We start from the raw sequence: 25412 nt of genomic DNA, 5'->3' as shown, positions 1-25412 counted from the left end.
GTTTTCGCTTGTGCAGAAGCTGCAGCTGGAGCCATGTTCCTGATGCTGAGCCCAGGTGACATAGGGTAGGCAGAGTCTCCTGCTGTGGCTTCCACAACCTGGCTGGCAAAAGCCCTTTCGTTGTCTGTATTGCTCCAGCCAGGATTTAATGATGTGGTGTTATATAGACTCACATCAGCTGAAGGTGAGGAGAAATTACTCCAAAAAGCACACGTGGGCTTGCAAAGCATCTGGTATCACTTCCACCTTTCCCAGGTTTTCTTTACCCCATCTTCTGCTCTGGTTGCATCTCTACCATACTTGCCAGATGTTTCCAGCCTATTTTTTGAGTTATCCTACAGACAAGAGACAGCCTTGGAGTAAAAGCTTGCATTTCTTCTCATTTTATGCATCTTTCTTATACACTTGCTTCTAACAGCATTTGCCTTTAACAATGTACATATTCCTTGTCTATATATGACAGCAAGAATAACATCAAGTTAAAGACTGTAAGAGTTTGAGCTGTGCATAATTTTTTTAACAGCTGAATCCTATTTAAGATGCAAAGCACAAATGCCATCTTTTCAGTTGGTGACATTATCCCAATTGGCTGTGAGTTATGGCCAATTATTCTATGAACTGCATCCCTTCTTGTGAGGTGCAAGTTGTGTTTTAATTACAATTCTTCCTTTGGAACAGCTGCTAGCTCTGGGGTCAACCCATTGGCCTTTATCACATCTGTGTGTTGGCTAAGTTACGCCTGGAAGACTTGGGGACTTTGGGAATGGCATGCTTTTTGTTAAACCATATATTGTTACCATTTTCAGTTGTTCTCCCAGTAGAGTCACCGCAATTCCCAGCTACAGCAGCGAGCAAATTCTCACTGATCTGACACCAGTCTTTATTCTGAACCATGTATTAAATCTGCATTTGCTTTAAGTATTCAATCTGCAGCTTGGTATAAAGACTAGATGATGTAATTATTTTTGTTGGCAAGCCTAACACTTCAAGATGTTCCAGAGTGAACAGTGATGGAGTCTGTCAAGTACTTTCTTGAAATCTCTGAAGTTTATGATGAGTGAATTTTGCCATTCTGTGCTTTCTTTGGTGATTAGTCTTAGAGTGAAAATCTGGTCAACACATGAGCTTTTGGGTCATACTGTTCACTCTTTTTCTTTCAGATATTCATGAGCTTTTCTTTTTTCCTTTTTCTTTTTTTTTTAATGCTGACATTATTTCCTTGTGTTCAGTAAACCAAAGTTTCTCATAAAATGAACGAGAAAAGTGCCTCTGAAAAAATGACAACCCAAACACACTAAAACTTGCCATGTACCTTGTTGCCAGGCTCAGCACCGTGTTATTGGGAGTGCCCGTTGCTGAAGGCTGCAGGGGCTCAGGGTGAGTGCCAAACGTTGCTTCAGGCAAAGACTAACAAACCCCGTGATGAATTTTAGGTTCAATTACTTGTAAATGCTTGTCATCCACATGTGTTTTCAGCTGGGATTTTCAAACAAAGGCTTTGCAGAGATAAGTGTGTTCTGCCGGAGAGCAAGAGGTCCTGCTTTTGTGGGCTGCACGCCTGCCAGCCCGCTCCATTACCATCTGTGATTTTCCCCTGGGTCTGGGAGTAAGTAGTTAGGTGAGGACTACTTCCACCCAAAACAGAGAGGGAGCACTGATTTCTGTTTTGGAGTGTTTTGCCTGGTGGCACCCTTCATGACTGTGTTAGGGTTGCTCCTTGTTTTTCACTGCAGTGACGGAGAGCTTGATCAGGTCCGTAATCGTTATGGTGGGGTTTAAAAAAACAAAAAGCAGATGAGCAGGCAGATAAAATAGTCGTGCCATCTTTGATCTTCACTGTGCTCACAATGAAATCAGTATGAGTTTTGCCTTGTCTCAAACCTGTTTCTTATGGGCTTTGTCTGGCTAAGAATATTCTGCTAAATCCCTGGCCGAGTTGAAGTCATTTATCACTGTCCCTTGGCATTTTCATTAAACTTTCCCTGAAGAGTGACAGGATGGGTCTTTTACTGTAAAAGGGTGTCACATTTGCAACAACACAGAAACCAAAGAAATGCTGACAACCAAAGCCCAAAATTTCACACTGGGACACCGTGTTTTAATTTTGAAATGGCGGTGTTTCTCACAAATGTTCATTCCTATTTAATCCCTTCCATCATGTTTGCATTCAAAGCATGATCTGGACAGGGGCATTTCATTCTGCTTTGGTGCTGTCCCTGCAGTCCCAGACATTCAGGGCAGGCTGAGCTTGGTGTTAGTCCCAGCAGAGCTCAAGCTGCTGGGACATTTTAAGAAAGAAATATCAAGTCAGAATTACAGCATAGAGAAATGACCTCCTGCCCTGGGACTATTGCATTGTATTTGGACTATTTTATGTTTTTATCAGTATAGGCTCCTTTTCCTAGAACTGAATTATTTTTACTGTCTTCTCTTTTTCCTCTTTCCCTGGCAAACTGCACAAGTTGGGGTTTTTGTATTCCTTTTTATCCTTTTTTTTTCCCCTTCTTTATTCACAAAAGATGAAAGAAAAGTGGAAGTCTTTGATAGATTTATTGCCTGTAAATCTCTGAAAGTTGCCGCTAAAAATCTCCAACTGAATGCCTGCAATACCAGCAAGGATCCAGTTATGAAGCATGGACGAGCTGGTCAGTATAAGTCTCTGTGTTCGATGACTTTCCTAAAGCCCCAGCTCTTGGGACACCGGGCTTTTGCCGGAGTTTTTGTTCTGACATGCAGAAAAATGTAATTTATATTCTTCTTGTTCGAAGAGATAAGTTTGACAACATGACTAGCACTGAGCATATGCTGAAAGCTGTGAAAATAAAGCAGCAAATGAAAGGACTGCAGTTTAACTCATATAAATGTATTTATTTTTAAGCCAGTTTCAGGATTTTTTTGACATTTGGATTTCCTGATAATGAAATGTTTAAAAGTATCTTTGAGACTGTTAAACAGTTCTACTAAGCTACTTCATAATATTTCACTGCCCTTGAATATTTGTTCTGTTTGATTCAAAACGTCTGTACTTGGCATTTTTTTTCTCTTTCCATCAACTCTCCCAGGTAGGCTGTGCAGGACTTTAATGGATATAAAATGTGCTCTCCTCCTTGCATTTTTCTTTTGACCTTTTTTTTTTTAATTTTAATTTTAATTTTTTTTTACAAGGCTCAGTTTCTAAGAATTGAAATCTTAGCCATCTGGATTTATTTAAGTCCTCTGTGTTGGATGAGGGGATTTTTTTTTTATGTGCACTTTGTTTTTCACCTCCACGTAGCAGAACTGGCACTGAAGTGCACCCATTTCTGTTTGCAGGGCCACGTCCTCTGCGGCTGTTTAAATATGTCACCATGATGCTCCGTTTTCTATATTCACTGCTCCTTTGGAGAATTAATTCATTAAGAAACCTCCCTGTGTAGTACAGCATGTCCCACAGGGCATTTTTAGCCAAAGAAGGTGCCCAAGCATCACCAATCTAACGGGATACACCTGTGTATGGTGGGGCTTGTTGGACACCTTGCAGCCCCATGGTAGAGTGGTGGGCCCTGATGCACAGTCCTTGAGGCATAAATGGGGGCTATGTGTTGAGAGAGAAGCTCTTCTTTCTCCACGCTATTCAGTGCAGCATGCTCCGCTGGTTTTCCCCATTTTTGTATGGTGAATAGTGTTTTGGGCTTGAAGTTGGGGCTGTGTATATGGCGCTGTAGGTAAGGAGCAGTACCCCGGTGTCAGTGTGTGGGGTGAAGGCACACTGTGTGAAGTCAGGATGCAGTCTTATTTTTGTTTGTTTCTTTGCTTAATGAACCATCCCTGGATCATTATATCATAGAATCATGATACGGCTTGGGTTGGAAGGGACTAAAAAGCCCACCCAGCTACTACCCCATGCCATGGGCAGGGCTGCCAGCTCAGGCTGCCCAGGGCCCCATCCAACTTGGCCTTGAACCTTCAGGGATGGGGCACCGCAGCTTCCCTGGGCAGCTGTGCCAGCGTCTCACCGCCCTGAGTAAACAATTCTTCCTAATATCCAACCTAATGAGCTCCCTTCAAGTACTGGATCCACGTCCTGCTGCCAACTCATTCATTTACTATAGAAAAGGAGGCTTGGGCTGTTGGATTCAGACTTCTCATCCCTGGTTTTGTCATGGGTGTTGATATCTCTGCTCACATTCAAGGCAGCAGATTTAAAGTACTGCACATTAAACGTGCCAATAAGAGAGCCCTAATCTTACCCGCCTGCAAAAAAATTAATGCACTAATATTTGTTGCTTGCTTTGAAGATGTATTTTGAAAATAACTTCTAAGTACCTTGGTAAATATTGCTTCCTTTATTATGGCAATGTGTCTTACACTGTTATAGTCATGTGCACAGCATTTAGCTGACATTAATGAGGCAAACCTGGCCTCATGCCTTCCGGAGCAGTGCTGGTGAGGGTTTGGTGCGTGCTCGTGACCCCACAAAGCCAACGGATGCTCTCTGGTGAGCGCAGTGGAGCAGGCATTGCACACACACTGTGTGCGTATGCTGCTGACCACAGCCTGCAAACCACAGCACCTGAAATGTCACGTACATGCCTGCAGCCTCCCACAGCTCTGCAGAAGAAGCTGGTCCCTTCTCACGAGCTGCAATTTATGTTGCTGCAGAGCTGTCCCCTGCTGCCGTAACAGAGCTTGGGGGAGCTGTCCTAGCACAGTGGTGGCAGCACTGGTTTTCCTGTGCTCTTGGCCTGTTCGTCCCCACAGCAGTGCCATTGGCCACCAGGCTCTTCTTTGCCGCACTCAAACTCCAAGCTGTAGTTTACAGCATTTGGTTGGCAGCCAAAATAAACCAACAGAGAGAATTGAATAAGAGCGGGTGTTGGCAAACATACACACACACACACACATCCTGACAGGGAGCTGGTGCTGGAACAGGATTTCCATGGGCAGCCAGCTCACCAGGATTTTCCACTAGCCAAGCCCCAACAGCAGGCGTTTCACTTGCCTGCAGAAGTCACCATCCACATTTAAACATTCCCACTCTGCTTTGCAGCACATTTCCAACCTGTCCTGCTGGCCCACCTGTAGCTTTTTAAAGCTAAATTTTCAGCTTTCAGGCTGATGGGGTTGTTCTGACGTGCACCAAGTAAAGGTAAAGCAAGACACGTGGGTGTCCTGCACCATTTGATATCCAGATGGGATATTAACTCAGTAAATGTGCCTTGTGTGTGGACTGCGGAGCAGTGGAATGCCATGGAGCTTTAGGTCTGAGGAAGTGATGGCTTAACAGCCTGTGTGGCTGCGGCACTCTGCCACAAGCCAGGGTATGCCAGGGCACAAAGGTTTTGCTATTAGGAACTGCTGTTGTCCAGCTGATTGACAGCAGAAGTCTATATCCTTCCACCTCATCTAGGTTCATCTCTAATAATACATTTCTTTTGACAAGATGTTATCTCGGACACCTCTCTTGCTGAATACCGGTACAGTCTTGCTGCCATCAAGATCTTGATCTTTCTCTGCATTGGTGTTTCTCCTTGCTTTACTTCAGATTCGTTTCTTGATCAGTCTGTTTTTAAAGCTCTAAAATGAATGTTTTCAGTATAGTCAAAATTAGGTGCAAACTGGTGTTTGCTTCTACAAAGCTGTCCTCATATGTTACTGCTATGCATAGCAGCTTGTTACTATTAACTTGTAGAAAGTAGGAGGATGGCAGATCACACAAGCATTATTGCACACTCAGCTGTCAGATCTTTGCCCAAAAGCATGCACAATGGCAAAGTGTGAGGATTACTTTCCATCATCTATGTTTTTACTGTTTTCCCTCTCTATAGTTGCTTGTATTAATCTTGTGTGTCATACTGATAAGCCACAGTTCACAAGCTCCTTCTGTTTCTTTTCTACATCGTACTCTTGAGTTATGCACCTAAGGACGTTTTAATCACAGTTCCACTTGCACATGAAAGCCATTGCTTCATCCTGCATATTTCCCATGATCCTGAAGTCATCCTAAAAATATTTTACCACTTTTCTCCTTAGGCTTGCAAGTACTGTCTAGCAGTCATATTTTTTCTTTGTTCTTCTCCCAGGATTTGCAGATGCTGGAACGTGTTTTTAGCTTCTAGGAACAATCCAGGTTGAATTTTTCAACAGATTAAGGCTATGGATCCTAAAAAACAAGTTGTCAGTGCTTAAGGAGGGCATTTGACTGCACCTGCATCCATTTCCCTACCAAAGAACATGCTGGGGAAAGCCACACTGCTGGACTTGCCCTTTCGGAGTCAGATTGTTTCTGAAACACTTCTTGCTTAAAAACTCCACTGGGTAGACTTTGCAAGTGTCAGCCTTACGGTCAGTTCATTATTGACCTGAAGGATGGTTCCCAGTTCCTCTTTCCAGCTCCATGTGAAATAACAAAAGTCTGTCTCAAAATTTCCAGTCATTTCTTTCATTCACGATCAGGGCAAACGTGTCAAATTGCCCAGCTCTGCTTACGGGTATACTAAAAGGAAAAAAGTTTCAGCATTTTGCTCTTTTTGGGAAATATCAAAAACAATAATTTCCACACGCAAAAAAAAAAAAAAAATTAAAAAACCCAAAACAAAACCAAAAACTCAAAAAAAATCACCAAAGTGGCTCACTTTTTTTTATCAGAATTTGTCTTCATTAAACGTGTGCCCATAGAGAAGGCTTTGCCTACTGCACCTGTGTTCGTGGTTAACATGCTTATTTTGCCATTTATCATTTCTGGAGTGGCAGTATTCCCGGAGATGGGGAGAAAGAAGATTGGTTCCAGGTCTAAGAGAAATTCATTTACTCAACCAACCATTTTGAGCATCCTATAACCCATTGTTAGCTACTGAGAGACATGATTAACGTGAGGAATTTGGGCCAGAAGAACTGTCTGTGTCCTTTAGACAAGCCTCATGTCAGAAAAGATGACCCACATGCAATATATTTCAAGTACCGTGTCTTTATATATAATGATGCAAGGGAAAATGATACCTTTTCCCATTTAAATGAACAGTTTTGCTGTGCCTACAAATAGTCTATAGATAGAAGTAGGGTGTATTTTTGTCCCTATTTATATATATATATAATATATACATGAACTGTAATTCCTTAATGAAGCTCGTAGCTCACTTGGCACGCTCTGTGGCTAAGGTCAGTGGCGGTGTAAAGACCACTCATGGCTGGAGGCCATGAATCCACAAATGATTTAAACTGGGAGGCTCAGCCTTTTCACTAGAATGGAATTAAAATAACTAATTATAACATCATTTGAGAATTAGAAATTGAATCTGTTTTAGTTTTCCTCGCGATGTGCAGCTGAGGCGATAAAAACTTGCTTGTAATTCCTGTTTTGCAGTGTGGTTAACATTTTGTGGTGTGCTTCTATGCGACAAAATCACAGTTCTCTCTGAATCCCTGTCTTGTTTGATTATGATGATCTTCATCATTCCCTAACTTTTATAATTCCCTGTGGTTCTTATCACTGTTAACATCAGAAGATACAAACCTGGGGAGCATTGTGCTGGGTTCCACAGAGCCTGGAGTAAGTGCAACATGTCAGTACTCTTAAGAATGTGGTTGGAGTAAGTTTATTTAGACTAGATTTATCTTCAGTTCCAGTGTCCTTTAGAGCACGTGCTGCTCCTTAAGTCAGCCTGCCTGTTAAGTAATGCAGCCCGCTGAAGCCAAGTCTGGAAGTTCGAAAATACCAGTTGGATTCTTTCAATCTGCTTAGAAGAGAAAAGGCTGAATAAAGCCAAGGGGTGAGATGTAAGAGGCGAGGCAGTTAGCGTGGCCTGCTGTTACGGCTACCTGCTGATTATCACTACAAGCCCCTGATCTGGGTTGCTGTAATATGTTCCAACTGCATTTTCCATTTTCTAAGGCAGATGTTCCCCTCACAGCTGATTTAAATATATATATATTTGGAACCATTTCATCAAACTGGATGTGGAATCATTTCATTCATTAGCTCAGCCATTTCTAAGAAGGACGCGTTGGGGGCAGAAGCAGGGCCTTCACTGCCCCATAGTTTGTTCTCCCTCCTAGCTGTGTTGTCATGCCATAAACTGCACTGAACCAGAAGGGTATAATATTGAGTATCTATTTATTCCTTATCTGCTGGCTAATCGTTTCCTCACAGTAGGGTCTGATGGGGAAATGCTTGTATTCCTTTACTGTATGGTTTTTGGTGTTTGTGAATTAGTATGTGGACATCTGGGTGAAGAAGTGGAGGAAATGAATAATGCAGAGGTTCAAATCTGAAGCTTATGCATAAAGTGAGAACAGAGTTTGACCTTTAACTGCTCTGAGAATAAATACACAGCTTTCTCTGTCAGGGAAAAGTAATAGAGGGCATCATTTTCAAAAAATGAAATAGGTTTTTTTAGGAGTAAGGCTGTATATCTTGATGTCATAAAATTCAGAATGTACAAACTGATACCCTATGGAGATCAAAGCAAAAAAAAAAAAGTTAAGAATTAAACCCCTGTTTGTGTTTGTTTAACAATTTTTAGAATTCTTTCTTTGGTTAATCTGGTAGCCCTGTAATGAGTTCATGCACCTGAACGCAGCTTTATTGTAGCTGGCTGGGGGAAGAAGGCTTCTGTCAAGTCTGTAAAATTGGAATTATTTGGAATGGGGTCAGCCAGCCAATCTGTGGGGCAACCAGTCATAAAAGTCTGCCAGAGACGTAGTCTAATGTCTCTTCTCGTAAATTTTATTCATTGTCTGTAATGATTTTACCATATATATGTATATATATGTACATCTAGGCTAACCTTTACTGGTCAGAACTGATTTATTGCTGTAGGTATCTATATCAAAGGTCTGGATGGCAAAACACGTGCTAATGACAAGCCGTGTCTATACAGTAAGCCAAGTGGAATTTTTGAAGAACGTAAAGGTTACTTTTAGAAAGGACCGTCCCCTGGCCGGCATCCAGGCTTTCCAGTCAGTGAAGTTTTTAGACAAATTCTTGGCTTTAAGTACATGGCAAAAACCCCTTGAAGCATGTACTGAAGTCAGAGCGTTATTCTTCTACTGAGGTTGGGGGGAAAGGGGGTACTCCAGACCCACGCAGCTCACAGCTGTCCCTGGTTGAGCTCGGGGAGTTCAACTGCTGGAAATCCCCCACATCGCACAGCCAAGCTGGGCTGGGGGCGGGTAAGGGGCTGTAGGGCACATCCTGCCTTGAGGTTATGACTACTAAAGAGATGGTGGTGGTCCTATGCCCTCTGCCTTCAGGAGCGAGTGGTTTTTGTTCAGTTTGCTCAGCATTGCGCATTGTGGGGTGGGTGGGAGCGTGGTCAGTGCTCCTTGGGGTGATGGGATGCTGCCCTAGAGTCAGTAAATAGCAGTGCTTGTTTCTTCAACCTCTCTGCTTTCATTAAGCGTGGGCTTTCCTGGGGAGGGAGTGGCTGATCTGATAGTCATCTCCACAAGCGGTAGAAAGGAAGTTCTAATTACGTAACCTTTGCTGTGGGCTCGGCACGCTCCAGTTTACCCAGAACTCATTGCTCAGGGATAAACCCAGCCTTGACATACTAAGTTCTGCCCAAATGGTCTGAGTTTCCCCCAGAGCACAGCTCTGTGCCCCAATGACTGTGGATTTTGCTCGTTTATTACCTTATTCAATCCCATGTTCTTGTACCCTCCTGGAAATGGTGAGGGCTGATGATTTGTCCCCTCTCACTGAACCGTGGTTGTCATTGCATTATTTCTTGATATCACCTGAGCGTTCTCCACGAGAGGGCCCAGCACTTTGGTGTTTGAAGATCAATGAGCACCTAGCTTTGCAGAAACGTGTGTCACCTTCCAGTCAGCCCATTACCCCAGCCTGGTAAGGGCGGATGTTCACTGCTTTGAATGTATGAGTTCCATAAATACGTGCACGTGACTGTAGAGAGTGACTGCATGCATACCACAGAGGCCTTGTACAGGTCCCACTCTCCTCTGCCAGTTGCTGGCTGCTGACACCATGCCTGCTAGTGAAAGTGTAAAGGATTTGGTTGGTAGCTGGTTTGGGAATGCCCTGTATTCAGTCCGAGCACTGAATGTCTTTGCTATTATGTATTATTCATGTTTTTTTTGTACAAGCTGATGGTATTTTGAGGCGAAGGGAGGAATTTTGGCAAACAACTCCTTCTGTAAAAGGCATACTGATCTTTACAAATACTGAAGCAACCAGGGGAGGTATTTTTTTAAGATGTTCTAAATATTCTTGCCAACTGTATTGTAGAGTACTCAGAAATTGCAAGCACATCAGTGTTTTTGAAATGATGGGGCCACGCCTTGGAGGGATCTGATGCTTGGTGCCTATGCGAAATGAATGGAGGTACACAGAGAAAGCAATGGACAAAAATGCTCAGTTGCATCAAGCATTTTGCACTGCCGTTCTGTAGCTGCAGAACCTGGTGTAGGAGTTTGTAGTGGGGGAGTACGTGCTTGCATGAGGTTATTCATTCGCAATTGAAATACTCAGCCTCTGTTCTCATGAGGTCCGCCCTACCACAGCATGGTTACAAGAAACTTGTCGCTCCTAAAAAACCAGTCTCAAGCACAGCCGTTTGTGATAATACCTGATGAGTTGCTGGAGTTTTGTTTATCACATAACGGATGAGCCCTGGCTGGGCTAGGAAAGATGCCTTATCGGCACAGCTGGGCTTCCATGCCGTGCATGCGTTCCGGTTGCTGAGCAGGAAGTCATCCGTCGCGGCCGGGCATTTTGGGAGGCTGGTGGTAATGAGTGGTGGAAATTACGGGCTCTAGGAAAGCATATTAAGCTATGAATCACTGAATCCTCGTGTTCTGCTGCTGTCAGGTGACAGGTCTTCTTTTCTGGGAAATAAAAAAACTGCTAATGCATTCTTGGTCATTTTCAGTGACTCAAAGGCTTCGACCTTCTACAAACTCTCAGCCTAATGGGAGAATTCGCCTGTTTTTAGACAGACCCATCCTTGCATGAGTTAGTACTGCAGTGCATTCCCAAAGTCCATAGTTGTTCCAGTGTAGACATCCTTTCCTCTCTGTACTTTGAGTGCTAGCTGGACCTGGAAGAGGCATCTCACTGTCAGGTTGCATGCTGCAAACTCCAGATTCATCCCTAAGCCTCCACCCCAGCCAGTACTGCCAACACATTCATCATTCTCTTTTCTTTCTGCACATTTCCCACAATCTATCAACTTCTAGCTGATATTGAGACACTGAAGGCAGCATGTATTGTATTTATTTGCATGTAGCAGAGAAGAAAGATGACAGCTGTATTTTTTATTATTATTATTTATTTACCTCGATGCCTCCTGTCAAAGAGTTTGATAGAAAGCCTTTCTCCTCCACATTGCTATTTCGAGGGCAGCACAGCTCAGACCCGGGTAATCTCGAGCCGATGAGTGCTCTGTGTGAAATAAATGTACTGTGTCAGCTCAAACATCTCTGTGCCAAAAAAATCCCAGCTCGTACTGGAACTTTTATGACCACTGTGACAGTGGAATAGTCTGGCTGATCACAGCATGCTGTCAAGCAGTTTCCTGTTGTGAAGTCCATAAAATGCCACTTCACGGTCAAGAGGGAGAGAGGTGTTGAAAATCACGGGAGGGTGAGGGCTCATCAGTCTTCTCACTGTGGAAAAGGGAATTTCAAAAGCCATTCAAGGGAATGCGGCTTCACGTTGGGTGCTGCTCACCATGCCACCAGCAGGTGCTGGCTGTCCAACATTCAGTGGCACTGGCTGCTTCGTGCCCAGCACAGGGCCATCAGGGCCATCTCATGCCCAACTGGAGGACCACGAGAGCCCCTCTTGGGACCTGGGAGAGACCTGGGGAAAAGCATCAGAAGGTGGATCTCCATAACTTCTCTTGTTTGTGGACCAGCTTGCTTTGGGATTGCTCTTCTTTTCTTTTGGTGGTGGTTTTGAGGATTTAAAAGTTTCACAATCGATTTTGGAGGGACCAAGGTTTTGCTTTCCTTATATCTTAATAAAAATTAATGTTAAGCTGTAGCTGCTGATCTGAGAGTTTAGTTTCTATGTTTAGCAGGATCTAATCTCCCGATTCTTCTTTCTTTTGTAATTTATAATCTAAGCAATCAATTCAGTCTGGCGTTCCACTTGGTTGTGCACCACTTAACTGCTTGGTACCAGCAGAATATATCCTAATTTAGTTGAATTGTTGTTACTTCAGTGCCATTTAAAGCAGCAGTGATTGCCACTCATTATCATTAGGCTAAAGCGATTGCCTTAGAAGGCTCCTAATAAGGAGAACGTCCCAATTAAGTAGAATGTGTTGTGCTAACAAACTCCTTACAAGAAAAGATGTCACAGCCGTGTGTAGCCATATAATTCTATTATCTCGTCTTCCTATAACATCTGTTCTAATAACTCACAGAGGTATTCTGCTTTGGATAACGATCATCCATTCTGGCTTCTGATGAAATCAAATCCAGCTCAGCTGGGGTACTGCCCTGAAAACGATCACACAGCTTTGAAAGAAACTGCTCTCCAGATATGCAAACAGTTGCTGAAATTTCCAATTGCAAGGAGACAGAGATGAAACTGCTGAGACGAAACCTCCACACTTGGCCAGATGAAATAACGAAGCAGCACTGGCGCAGCTCAGATTATTGCAGTTGTTCTGGAAATTCCTGCTGGTAGGATCCCAGCCCCTATGGCTTGCGTAACTTCTGTTTGTCGTTTGTCAGTGGTTGCTGCTGTTGATCACTTTCTGGCAGATTTATTAGGATCTCCGTTCTCATTTTTAAACATTTTTCGTTTGCTCTTCTACTGATTTTTCCAGGAGAGAAAGGGTGATCTCTTGTGGTTAAACAGCATAACTAGAGGCCTGATGCTCTCTTCCTGCTTTTCTCTGACATTTCACCTTGAATTAGCTACTGAACTTCGCAGTGCTTTACTTTCATTTCACATATAAATTGCATGTGAATATTATCTTAGCTGCTTAACACCTGTTCCTGTAGGCTAAGTGGAGAGCTCGTAATGCTTCTTAATGGCTTTGGTTAGTAGGTGTTAAAGACACACCAAGCGGTATTACTCTCCTGTTTTGCATTGGATTCCTGCGCCTATCCCACGTTTCCTCTTTTGGGCTGCTTCGCCTCCTCTGCGACTTTGATTCTGGAAACTTTTTATCACCTTCTAGCTTTCCCAAGTGCTTTGCATTTTCTCCACGCAAAGCCACTCCCTGTTATTTAACCAGGCTGGAATGTGTGGAAAGAAGACGCTTTGCACTCCTTGCCTTGAATACTTTCCAGGCCTTCAGTTAACTGAAAGCACTGGTTGATACGATAAGCATTAAGGTTTTCCCCATAGTCTCATTTCTGTAAGGAGAAGTCAAGATGTTTTCCATCTGCCTTTCCCGTCAGTTTGACAGGCTGAGCTTAGGAGTCGTGCAGGTTGCCTGCTGTTGGCAACCCAAGTTGGAGGGAGCCTTCTACATAGTTGAAATGAGTTAGTGTTCACCATCTCATGGAGTTGGACTCGATGATCCGTATTGAATCACAGAATCATAGAATGGCCTGGGTTGAAAAGAACCTCAAAGATCATCGAGTTTCAACCCCTCTGCCATGGGCAGAGTTGGCAGCCACCAGACCAGGCTGTCCAGAGCCACATCCAGCCTTGCCTTGAATGCCTCCAGGGATGGGGCATCCACAACCTCTCTGGGCAACCTTATCGGATCCCTTCCAGCTCAGGATATTCTACAATTCTATATTCTCTGCATCAATACTGGGGTGCTGAGTTCCTGGTGTCCACAGTATGCTTCAGAATCTGTGGCATGGTTGGTTCATCCTCCCACGTGCTTGTGGCTGCCATGACAGCCAAGTGTGGGGACAGGAGAAAGGTCTTCTGTGTGTCAGAATATCAACTGTGTGGGGTTTGCACTTGCTGAAGTTTATTGCTGTTGTAAAGGTAGTTGCCAACACTTTTGTACTTTTTTGCTCTTTCCAGTAGTTTTTCTGAGTTTTGAGGACAGTTCAGGGTTAACTACCATTTTCAGGCTCAATTTACAGAGTAATTTGCCCAGTACCTTCACAGTGCTCTTAATCTCTATAAACTCATGGAAGAATCCATGAAGTGGGAGTATAAGAAGTTTTCCAGGTATGTATGTTTGCTTAAGATGTAAGAGGTAGATAAAGAGATATCAAAGATGCTTCAAATTACTTTCTACTATAAGTGGGAGCCCTTAATTAAAGGAAAAAAACAAAACAAAACAGTATCAGTAAAACCTTTCATCTTCTGTCTAGACTGCAGATTCACATATAGTGAAAAATCTAGTAGTATTCTGAAAGGAAAAGAATAATAATGTGCAAAAACTGTTTTACAGTCTTTATGATGCTTATATTTTTAGTCAAAACAAATGTGTGTTAGGTTCCTGCTAGATGCCTCTGTGTGGATCATTTGAATCACATTGTCTAGTGGGCATTTATATTAATTTTAGTGCCATTGGAAGTTTGTTTTGTTTTAGACCATGGGATTTGACAGAGAGAGAAGACAAAGAATTTAAAACGCAGGCAACCTTTGGTTTATCTCTGTGTGTATACATATATATAGCAAATGGAATTCAGTGGTACCTGCATGATCTTATGATCATACACAGTCAGTTTTCTGTATGCTCAAGTAATAGCTTGATAAATGCCTCTGGGCTCCCTGAAATACAACAGTGACCTTCAGAAAGGAGTTCATGCTAGGTAGGTTAGAAGAGGAGGGGCTGAACAGAAACTTCAGGCCTGCAGTAACTGTAACTGCAATTTAGGTTCTGTTTAGAATCATAGAATGGTTTCAGTTGGAAAGGATCCTTAAAGGCCCTCCAGTCAAACTCCCCCACAATGAACAAAGACACCCACAGCTTGATCAGGGTGCTCAGAGCCCCTCCAGCCTGACCTTGGATGTCTCCAAGGACGGGGCACCCACCACCTCTGTGGGCAACCTGTTTCAGTGCCTCACCACCTTTATTAATAACTTTCTACCTGGTATAAATCTCTCAGTCTTATAAAATCTTCTCATCCTTCTGAGATGTACCTAGTGTTTGAACTGTTTCTTTAGCTGGGGAAGTTGGTGTGGGACCGAACTACGAAATGTTTAAGGATGTAACACACCTTTGCACAAAACATTGCTTCCCATTCCAAATAAACAGACTTGCCATTTTATTATTTAATGCATTATGTAGTCATTCATGGTGGTGTAGTGAGTGTGCACAGAAGACTGCACATATCAATTTTTTGCTGTTTTGCCCTTTGACCTGCCTTTGCCCAGTGCAGATAGCTGGGTAGTGACAAAAGCAGACCATGGGAAGCTTCCAGGCTCCAATATTGCAGTGGACATGAAACCCAATCACTAATTCTGGCATATGGGCACTACAGGTCCCAGCACTCCAGGAATCAACTGTTTTGCAACTCTTGCAACAGTTGGCAGATAAATAAATGCAGGTAACTGTCTAAATAGAGGAATAGTGGAGAAGGCTGAGATTTTTTGATGTCTTCTCTGTGTTTGGGTAAAATTTGAGCTACAAACCCTGTGCTTCTCCTTCCCTAAAAGCTAAGGTTTCCAAACTGCTATTGTGTCCAGTATTGGAGTTGCTATGGGCCCTCAAGTTTTTTCAGACAGGAAGGAGCTGAGACAAATTAAGCTAGGACTGCTATGCAGCACTGCATTTGGGATGTTAGTGGGATGTGCGCACGCCTCTGCCATGCTGTAAGAACTGTACCCACAGCTCTATGCCAGCTCTGTCAGTGTCACACCAACGTGGCATGTGTTTGTACCGAAATCTGCCTTCCCAGCACAAGAAGTGGGAATTTGCATGGGGAAAGCAGAACAGAGCTTCCACGTACTTCTGGCTTTGGAAGAGGTTGTGTGAGGGTTTGAAAGACTTGTTGCTTCTGCAAGTTCAAGCATCTTCGGTGTCATTCTGTGCAATACTTCTTTGGTTTGGGATTTTTAGGTCTTTGGGGATTGAGCTCTGGTTTATGCTTTCACAGAGACCAGAGAACAGGAAAAATGTAGAGTGTATTAATTGTGCATTGGATCTTCCCTGTGTTGATTGTATTTTTCTCCCTGAAGATTTGGGAGTAGAGCACTAGGAGCTTTTCTCTGTGAGTTTTTTTTTGGTATGCTGCCAATTTTCACGTATTTTTGTTGTGTTTCTCTGCAGTCTTTTACCTACAGACTGCAAGGCAAGCTGAGGTCAAGGGCAAAACAAAAACAGACGCTTATAAAGCAAACTTTGGGTTTGACCCATTCTGGATGTTTTAGACAGATACCTGCCCCAAGGATCTTACAGCCAAGCATGACAAGAGGAGACAAAACCAAATACACAGGAGTGCTTTGGTTGTTTCTCTTTGTTCCAGTGATTCATAACAGCCATAAATGCAACGTATGGCTGCCATACATCACCATGGGCATGGAGCAGCCAGGGGCATGTTGTGTGTGGCCTCACATTCATCCTGATACAACAGACTGCTCCATTTCTACTCTAGTGAATTGGAAGGAAGACGAAGGATAGAGTAATGGGCAAAGAAGAGCACAGGGCTGAGTAACCATGCAGAAAGGAAGGACATTTAGCAGTGCCAGGCGAGAGAAAAGACAGATATTGTAGTTGATTTCTGAACATACTACACAGAAATGCTTGGTTTGGAATGACAGCATCAGCAGCAACAGTCAAGAGAGCAAAAAAAGCAAGGGCAAAAGCTGTATCTTTCAAGCCTCTGGAAGCATGAGATCCTTACCTGTGCATCAAGTATAGTGCAGTGGGGCTGAAGCCGTGGCTGACAAAGCAAGTGAATAATGCCAGTCAGCAGGGAATTAACATGAGGAGGTTGAACTGTAGCCAAGCCAGTGAAAGCAGGTGATGGCTATTTAAATGTTTCTATTTATATAAAGAAGACATAATCACAAAGTTTTTACCATCTCTTCAATTCGATGTGTTCTCTTCTTGCTAGGGAGCAATTTCTTTCCATAGTCATTCATCAGCAAGTTTCAGCTTTACATGAAACACTGATAAAATAGAGCAAGTTTTTCTGCCCAAAAGCATTTCAGTAACTTTTTTTAGCTGTTTTGGGGGGAAACAGTTGAAGCTAGGAAAGTGGTGGAGTCGTGTGCTCGAGCATAGAATTTCCTCTCTCCATTATGGCAGTGTTCACCAGCAAAATGATGAGGGTTATAAAAAAATCTTCCAGCACACCACTGGTCACCCGCTGTGGTCAATTATAGTTGTGAAGCTGGCGTGTAAGTATCAGATGTTTGGCTATTGCATGGCTTTAATCATGTCACACTCAAGTGAAAAAACCCTTTGGCGTGACATATCCTATAATTTGCTAAGTTTTCTAACAATGGTACATTTTGCATTTCATTTGCACTTTTCATCTGAAAACCTAAGAATACACTCCCCTCGCTATGGAACAGAGTAATTAATCATCAGGGCTGTTTGTAAGGGAGAGCGTGGCTGTGGGAGCAGGCAGAGACACAATGGAGAATAAAATATCTGTATGCCACTGCTCATCACTCAGAGACTGCTCTCCTGTGCATCTAATGGTTTTAAACCATTTAAATCCTGTTCATAAAGGTGCTTTAAAACAGTACTTTTTCCTACACTTTAGGATATATTTTCAATAGACTATTTTCTCATTGGGTATTCTTTTTGTTTTAAAGATAATGTAAAGTTGTTTGTACTGTTCCTTGATTTTAGAAGTCTTTTAGAGTATTTGATGTTACACATCTGTTTTCTTCAGGGAAGAGTCTTCCAATTTTGTCTTAATTTCTATCCATTAAAATTATGAGGAGTAATCTAAATAAATGAGAAACATTTCCAAGAGAGAATGCTTATTAAACTATGCAGTCAAGTCTGCATTCTAAATCCAGGTGTTGAACATCTCAAGATCTGCGCATCTACAGAATATAAATGTCATGCTGAGTGTTGATTCAAGGCAAACACTAAGCGATCAGAAGTGAATTTGGAAAGCTTGTTTGGTAATTTTTGATTGCTTGTTTGATATTTTTTCACTGCTGCCCCTCGGTGCTTTTAGTCCTTCAGTCCCTTATGCTGCGTCAGATGCCCTGTATTTTTGCCCACAGCCCTCCTCATATGCATGTGGTTTGACTGTGGCGGCCACAATCCTGGGCCTGCAGTCAGGACTGGGATTATGTCGGCTTGTGCTCTTCTATCCCCAGTGCTCAAACAGGCTATTTTAAGGCATTTGTTTTGGTCTTGCTGTTGTGTGGGGAGGGGGAGCCAAGTTCAGCCTGCCATCCTACAGCTGTGAGCCATGAGGCCTTTGGTTCTGTTTTTTTCCAGTGTGTGTCCCCCGCTTTTCACCGCCTCTCTTATATCAAAGTGTGTGTTTTTAGGTCCGTGCTGCAAGTAGAATTTTACACTGGACTATTTGCAGGCAGAGAGGGGATGGATGTGAAGCTGGTGGAGCTAACAAAGTGTCTGAGAAACATCCCTTTCCAGGCCTTGCAGTGCTCCAAAGCAGTGGTGTTTAGAGGGCTCTTTAAATACCAAAATAAACAAGGGGTTAAGGCAGCCATTCATCAAGGGACTTACAATGTTGTGCACCTACTGGTTACCCAGAGGAGTTGTGGATGACCCTTCCCTGGGTCGAATTCAAGGCCAGGTTGAATGGAGCCCTGGGCAACCTGAGGTGCTGGCTGGCAGCCATGCCCGTGGCACGAGGTTGGAACTGGGTGGGCTTTGAGGTCCCTTCCAGTCCAAGCCATTCTGTGATTCTATGATACTAACAGAATTACTTATTCATAGGGTTAGTCACCAGTTACTTCCTGAGCTGAGAGTTCTCACTTCTGAAGAAAGAAGATATGTAGCTTTTTCTTAATGTGTTTTGTAAAGTGTTTTCTTAAGGGGGATTTTCTCCCCTGTGCTTAAAAGGAACAAAGAGTATAAGCTAATTGGAAAAAATACATTTCCTACTTTATCTTATTTTCAAAGCAAATTGTTGCAAATCCCACAGTCAGAGATAGGATGGAATTTAATCGCTACAAAGAGGTACAACCCCACTGCCTCCCAGGGTTGTCCACTTGTGTGGTCCCAGAGGGGTTTGGAAGGCATTGCTATGGAAGAGCATGGCCATAGTCACTTGTTCTCAGATCTCAGGAGGGGTGGAGAGCTTACTGTCCATGCTGAGCTTCCATGTATCTGTTACTCAAGGATGGTAATGAACCATCTGCTGTTGTACTTAAGTTATGTTTTCTAGCAGGATAATGATTTGACTAATAAATTCATGCCCTCTTTCTGCCCCTGTGGTTTAGATATCGTGGCAGAAAGTGACTTTTGTGCCAGCATAGATGTGTACTGTAATTTTTTTTTATGTCCATAGCTTTGCTTATGCCTCTGCATAAAAGTAAACTGCTTTGAGGGCTTCTGCATGATGGGCTTTTGAAAGCTATGCAGTTCAGTTGTCAGGAGCTGTATTTACAAAAGAAATTCAATAAACTCATCGATGACACAGCAGGCATCTTGATGCTGTCCATTATTTTGGCAATTGTCAGTGGAATTCCCCATACAGGAAAATCCTGTAAATGCATCAGCCAAAGTTGATCTTTAAGGAGTCTGTTGCTGAGATTCTGTGGTTTTGGAGTACTTTCTTGAAGGCTTCTTTGGAAGCCTCTTGACCTCACCTTGGGCAATTACATGGGATTTTCTGTAAGCATTATCCCTTGGTGACATCATGAGTGATTTGGGGATATTCAGAAGAGTTAATGGGGGACCACTTCTGAGAACATGAGTCATTTGTGACATTGAGTTACAAATGCTTATTGTCTTTGAGCTCTGCTCACATGGGCCTTGGAATGTTCCCAGAATATGCTGTGGTGACAGCAATAGTGGCTGAAATTACACTAAACTTCTTTTTTTGTTGTTTTACCCATTGTAGGTGTTCTCTGCCTGCCAGACAGCCTGAACCTTCACAAAGACCAGCAGCGGTCAAACAAACCTGGGGAAGTGCAGATGTTCAGCCAGTCCGAGCTAAGGACCATCGAGCAGTCTTTACTGGCTACACGTGTGGGGAGCATTGCCGAGCTCAGTAAGTATGAGGTTGTTCACATTCCTCAAAGTGAAACAAAGCCACCTTTGTTCTCTAGCTGTGCAATGGGAAGATGGGTGCATGTGTAACACTGGAGACATTGGGGCAGACTTCAGCCATGTTCATGCTCTGTAGCTGGCACTGAAACTTGAAGTTGGAGCCATAGGAGGAAAGAAGACTTAGCAATGGCTACAGCTTGTTTGCATGCACTGCTCCTGTTTTTAAAGGTGAGAGATCCTTGAGATGTTAAAAGAAAAGATAGATGTAGCGCTTAAGCACGTGCTTTAGCGAGCAGCATTGGTGGTAGCTGGATGGTTGGACTAGAGGGTCTTTTCAACCTGAATGATTCCATGATTCTATTTTATCTTCCTTACATTATGCTTGAGAATATCTCACAGCTTCACTAGGCTTGCAAATATCTGACATACTGATGTCCTGTTTTGAGATGTGCGGGCAAAAAGATGAAGGTTGCAATACATTAAATAAATAGTCACAGGCTGAAACAGAGCTACGTCCATCTGTGTTACAGGAGAGGTCCCTCGCTCTTTCTGTCTTTCTCTAGTTTTAGCAGAGGAAACAAAACATTGCTCAAACCTGAAGCAGAGCAATTAACACCTGGAAGATAAGTAATTTGTTATTAATCAAAACACTTTTTGAGAAATATGCCCAATTATTCTATCTGAAAGCTTTGATTACAGCACAGATAAATTATTTACAGTTTTCTGAATGCTACCTAGCTGCTCTGATGGCAAGAGGCAAATGCCTGGTAAGTTTTAGTTTACAGTTAGCAAAAGTCTTGGATTTTTTTGTTAGTAAAGGAGCCTTCCAGTCACATTTATGATATAGAGAGAAAGAGTTACGGATGGGAAAAGTTCATTTTCATGAGCTCCACTTTGAAATTTTGGGGAGAAACTGTACAGCCAAATGTAAAGACACATGCAGCTCAACTTACTGTTGTCAATGTTGGATTCTTGGTGATCGGCACTAAACAATACACATTGTGATCTCAGGTACAATTTCTCAGCCTTTTCTGTAGCAACAGGGGCAATGAAATGCAGCCATTTCATAATGTCAGGGCTCACTTTACGTGCTGTTTATGAGCCCTGTGGATGAACCATGAATGTTTATCTGCAAGCCACAGTATAAATTTCTGTTTTCAACTTGCTAATTTTCCTCTGTTCTGGTGAAATGTCAACAAGCCAAGAGCTCTTACATGCCTTAGCGTGAAGTGTTGCTCAGTCTCTGGAATCAGGTGCTCAGTATTATTCAAATAAGTAATTTATGCTTATTTATTTCACACATATGAAATACACAACAGCCAAGTAAATTAGTCATGATACTTCTCCCACTCTTAAAGTATGTGTGGTTGCATTTTAGTAAGTAATCTGTGGATATTTCAGGTTTTGGTTGTTTTTTTGTTTTTTGTTTTTTGTTTTTTTTTCCATCTTGGATTATTTTCTACCTCTGTACACAACAGAAGACCCAGGATCTTTAAGACCCCCTCACCTCTGGTGAATACAGTCTGCTGTGCATGTGTCTGTTGACTCCAAACACAGGCAAAACACTCTTCAGGGTGGCCAACTTGAAGAACACAGCGCCTCAGTGGGAGTTAAGATGCAGCTGTCAGAGAGAGCTTGGCACGCAGCAGGCTGACAGCACTCCAGAATGCCCTCTGGACAGCAGTGCGGGCAGCTCCCCATCCTCTGCAAGCAGATGCATGTCGTGGAAGAAATCGTAGGAGTAGTGGTAACTGGCAAAGCTTGCAAGGCTTTCTGTTCAAGTGGATAGAAATCTGTGCTGTGGAGCGATGCTGGTGCAGAGTTCAAAACTTAATTCTGAAGCATAGAGGGAAGTGCTGGGTGTCAGTGAGCAGAACGTGGTGGATTTAGGGGAAAATCATTAAACAGAGAAAAACGTGGGGATACAAGAGGTACTGGTGTCTGTCTGTTCAGCCCTTGTGCATTTGCCTCTGGAATTAATGCTAGCAGTGATCTGTAGGTTACAGCAAGCCATGGCTATGGAAAGAGACTGGGGAAGCAGCAGCAGGGCAGAGCCATGGGGAACACCTGGGCATCACAGTGCATCAGCGGGACTGGGGAAGTGAAGGAGGATATCTGATTGCCACGGTGTGGGGTACGAGTTGCAGAGCCTTGGTGCTAAGGAAAGAAAAGAGGATAGCAAGTTCTAGAAGGGAGAAAGTGGTATGTGAGGAAAGTGTTACCCATGCCTTTGCTCTTGTGGGTATGAATCCAGGGAATGGGCACAACTTTGAAACAGAAGGGAATTAAGAGCATAGTAGCTGTGAAGGGAGGAATTGGTTGAAACCAGGGATGAGTGGCAAGGATGAAAGCTTGACCCATGGTGGTAACAGAGCAGCAGAACCCAAACGTGTGTCTGTAACATCCCATGGCTTGCAGCACCCCAGGGGTCAGGATTTAATTTGTGTTCTCCATAACTGCACAAGAAACAGGGACAGAGTGATCTTTCAATAAAGAAACTTAATTCTGTTTCAGAGTTGGAAAAAAAAAGAGTGATTCTAATTGAATGAGATTTCCTATAGCTTATCAATAATAATAATTCAAGCATTGAGAGCATGCAGAATAATTGGATTTAACCAGTGCATGTACATTTCATTGGAGAAAACATATCCCTCACTCCTGGTTCCGCCCGGCATGCTCACATGTACCAGTGTGACCAGCTGCCAGAGACATGGAGAACAGGTAATCAAATCTATCCCTTGGAAGATGACAGCTGGCAAGCAGGGACTGCTTATTGGCCAGCATCAGTATTTCTGCTCAGGCCTTCTCAGTTTCTTCCCAGTCTTTGCCTTTATCCCAGGTGGAGTTACTTTTCGTAAATGAAAAGCATTGCACAGTGTGGTATCCCCATCTTCTCCTATGTGTGGAACCCTCATTCATCTGCTGCCATATGGTGATAGCTGTGGGTAAAGTTGATGGTCATCTGATCTGTGTTATTAGCATTTGTTCGTTTTTGCTGTCAGCACATTAGAAAAGGCCGTTTAGGTGAGCGTTTGTCTCCCCAGGGGTGACAGAGGTAAGAGAGAAGATGTGAAATGGTGTGGTGATGAGCACAACTGTAGAGGAACACTAACACACTGCAGAGGAGAAGGCTGACCTTCAGTGAGGTGTCCTCAGGTGCAACCAAACTCACGGATGCTGCTCTGGTGCCCACAGTTCCTACTTGTCCCTGCAGCATGGTGTTATCTCTGCTATCACCTTACAGAGTCAGCAGGTTGGATGCAATGGTATGGGCACTAGTTGTCTCTGAGACGTCCTAGCTTGGCAGAGCAGTGCTGTGATGCTCTTCTGAAAACAGGAAGAAGTAATGCTGCTGACCGATGGAAAATCAAAGCGAGATTTTGTCTCTGGGATTCAAGAGGAGAATGTAAATAGAGACCTAATTCTGTAATGCAATTACTGAGGTAATATGTGATTCTGAAGAAAAGGCTTGAAAAATTAATGTGAAACCTTATTCATTAAAATATAATGAACATAGCAGAAAGTTAAGGAACAACAGTAAATTTTGCCTGTGTTATATTGGCATTTTAGTATTCAGGAATTGTAATTGCCTACTACAGTGTGTTTTAAAATAATGTCATTTCATTTGAAATGCTTATTATATAGAGAACATTGGGAAGAACTGAAGCACAGCTAAAATAATAGGATTTTAAAAAGCAGCTTGACAGTATTTCAGTGTTTATTCTTAGAGAAAATATTTCAACACTAGGTGGGTTCTTCTAGATTTCCAGTTTTTCCCTTTAATCTCCCTTCCCTTTTAGACAGAGAAAATTAACTAGACAGAATAGCTAAAATGAGAGCTCTGGCTGTTGAAAGATCCCATGATACTTACTGCATTTTGACCTTTGGATTTTTTCTTCTAACTTCTTTCTGTGCATGTTTGCAATTCACAAGCATTTGTTAGATTTGAGGACATAACACTCTCAATGTACCTACTCATCGCTCATCTAAAAATACAGGTGTCAGCTCAGAGACTAGCTTGAGAAGGGATGAGATTTACAACTGGAGGTTGATGTCCTTCATGACACTCTCTTGTGCATGCATGTGTGGCAAGAAAGAGCAGAGCCTTTTAGGGTGTGAACAACACCTCTAGCACAAGAAATCTCCTCCATCTCTGCCTTTGGGTAAAGGCTGTAAGGTTCTAGTGTATGGCCAACAGAGGTGGCCAGTTCTCTCCGGCCTTCCTCGGTGGGAAGTTGGCTGTCCAGTCTTGTGCAAACCATGCTGATTGGTAATGGGTAGGTACTACTCTTGAGTGTTAACTGGGATGAGTAGGTGTTTTTATTTTAAACCAGGGTAATCTGAAGATGAGGATGTAGCTTAATACTGCTGATTTCAGCACTTCATAGCCTTTGAGTGGTGTTTAACTTAAATAGCTTCTACGTTTGATGTTCAAGCTGGTATTTCCTCCACATCACCACTCAGATCTCAGTCATGTTTTCCTTTTCACCGTTGGAAAATTGGTGCTCTTCCCCACCATCCTCTCTGTGCCTCCACAGTGTTGAATGTACGTATTTCCAGAATAACAGACTCCCAGTAGATCTTGGCACGCTTTAGGGATGAAAGGAAGGTTTACTGCTCAAGTGTTAGTAGAAATGTGCTTGTACATACCAACACTGTTTTTCATTTATGCTCTCAGCCCCAGCCAAGGAAATGATGAAAATCAGCCTTCCCTCCCTTGTCTTTTCATCTAGTCTCAATCCTGTACAACTTACAGGGGGAAGGGCTGCAGGAGCTGAACAAATTGATTCCCATATTGTAAATGAGAGGTTAAGTCTGGGCTTAAGCAAACACTGTGATAAAGGTGCTTGCTGGAAGGGTGGCATCTAAGGAGAATTGCTGGAAGTGCGGTGCTTATTTGCTGCTAGAACAAAAATGCTGTTTGTCAGATATTTTTTCTTAGACTAAGCAGCACCGTAGAGAAAGACCAGAGCTTTTCCTTGGTTAACAGTTCTCTTCACGCAGTGCAGCACAGAGCTAAATGGAAATACTGGCTGAGTCCTGCAATTCATATAGCACTCCCTTCAGTGTAGAGTTTGACCATAGAACTGACAGCTTCAGTGGGTACTCCCTGGATGTGACAGTAGAGCTCTTATTGCTGACAGTACAATCATCACCTTGGTGGATAGAGGATTCTGAAGCTCCAGCTCTCCACCACTCTCCCCTAATAACTCCCAACATATCAGCTCAGGACTCCCTTGCATAAATCACTTTGAGGTACAGACTCTTAAATCAGCATTTTCTTTCTCTTAAGTTTGCTGTCATCCCAGCTCGTGCTGTGCAGACCACAGGCAGTCAGCTGGGGCAGAGTGAACATGCTTGTCCTGGCCTGTTCAGACACGTGGGGCTCTT

General features: G+C 43.0%; 1 protein-coding gene across 2 annotated transcripts in view; it reads left to right on the top strand.

Moving 5' to 3' along the window:
* Positions 1–25412, top strand: part of ABTB3 (ankyrin repeat and BTB domain containing 3) — a 166078-nt gene that overhangs the window by 76166 nt on the left and 64500 nt on the right. For both annotated transcript variants that reach the window (XM_065743075.1, XM_065743074.1), the window contains exon 2: positions 19873–20022. In XM_065743075.1, the coding sequence (XP_065599147.1) occupies positions 19873–20022 (150 nt within the window). The remainder of the gene's footprint in view (positions 1–19872; positions 20023–25412) is intronic.

The sequence above is a fragment of the Cyrtonyx montezumae genome, unplaced genomic scaffold, assembly GCF_038088225.1.
Source record: "Cyrtonyx montezumae isolate F1298 unplaced genomic scaffold, pur_monq_1.0 scaffold_3, whole genome shotgun sequence".
Lineage (NCBI taxonomy): Eukaryota > Metazoa > Chordata > Aves > Galliformes > Odontophoridae > Cyrtonyx > Cyrtonyx montezumae.
This window is presented reverse-complemented; position numbering and strand designations above follow the sequence as displayed.